The sequence below is a fragment of the Phytophthora parasitica genome, assembly GCF_000247585.1.
Source record: "Phytophthora parasitica INRA-310 unplaced genomic scaffold supercont2.524, whole genome shotgun sequence".
Classification (NCBI taxonomy): Eukaryota; Oomycota; class Peronosporomycetes; order Peronosporales; family Peronosporaceae; genus Phytophthora; species Phytophthora nicotianae.
The window spans coordinates 426-1,174 of NW_008649510.1; the positions used below are offsets into that span (position 1 = coordinate 426).

At 41.7% G+C, this 749-nt stretch overlaps 1 protein-coding gene across 1 annotated transcript; it reads right to left on the minus strand.

Annotated features, from left to right (window-relative positions):
- Positions 1-414: 414 nt before the first annotated feature.
- Positions 415-507, minus strand: PPTG_25007 (hypothetical protein; the record flags this gene model as incomplete). Its single annotated transcript, XM_008919132.1, has 1 exon — positions 415-507. A coding segment is annotated over one exon (93 nt), but the record flags the coding sequence as incomplete, so codon positions are not given.
- Positions 508-749: the final 242 nt, after the last annotated feature.

A 749-nucleotide genomic window follows, 5' to 3' on the forward strand; every position in this document is an offset into this window, starting at 1 on the left:
ACTTTCTATCCATCTCAGTGTTTCTTATATTTTGTAGTATATTATCACAATTATTTTTTGCTACCCTATATAGCGAGACCTCTCATCATGTGCGAGAGCGTTAAGGTCGTAGCATTTGTCCCTCATTAATAAACTGTCGCTCTTTACTACAAGTCATCCGGATCTGCGCGATAGAACTGAGTGCTAGTCATGCCCTTAATAGATCTACTTTCATCATCTAGTTGCATCATCTACTCCTATCGTGTTCGCGGGTGCATTGCCCGACGGTGTCAAAATAATGTAGCCATGTCTTGACCTCTCAGTCCGTACATAGTGGGGGTCCCGGACGTTCGAAATATTATGAATTTGTATCAGACAGGGCCCGCCATGACCCGGGAGATACCCCCTCGGTCATTTCGTATATTTTTTTATTGTCTATGCATACACTGTGCCTGGCTCAGGTACAGCACCCGTAATACCGGGCATTCCAGTTACACAAGGCAGATCCGGTTTAGGAAAAGCTGAGCCTCTATAATTTTAAATATTTTCTCATTTACTCTACAAACATATAACCCAAACAATGTATATAGATGATAGGGAAGTGCTAGCACGTAGCTCAATCAAACCCACTTTCAAATAATTTGAATGAGCATAAAGTTGCAAAAATGGGAATAGTACGTTCGTTACCTTGAGGATCGCTTATCCCTAATATCATTTGGATCCTAGCCTGTGTTGAATGTAGTCTACGGCAAGGGAATATGCACTCCTAA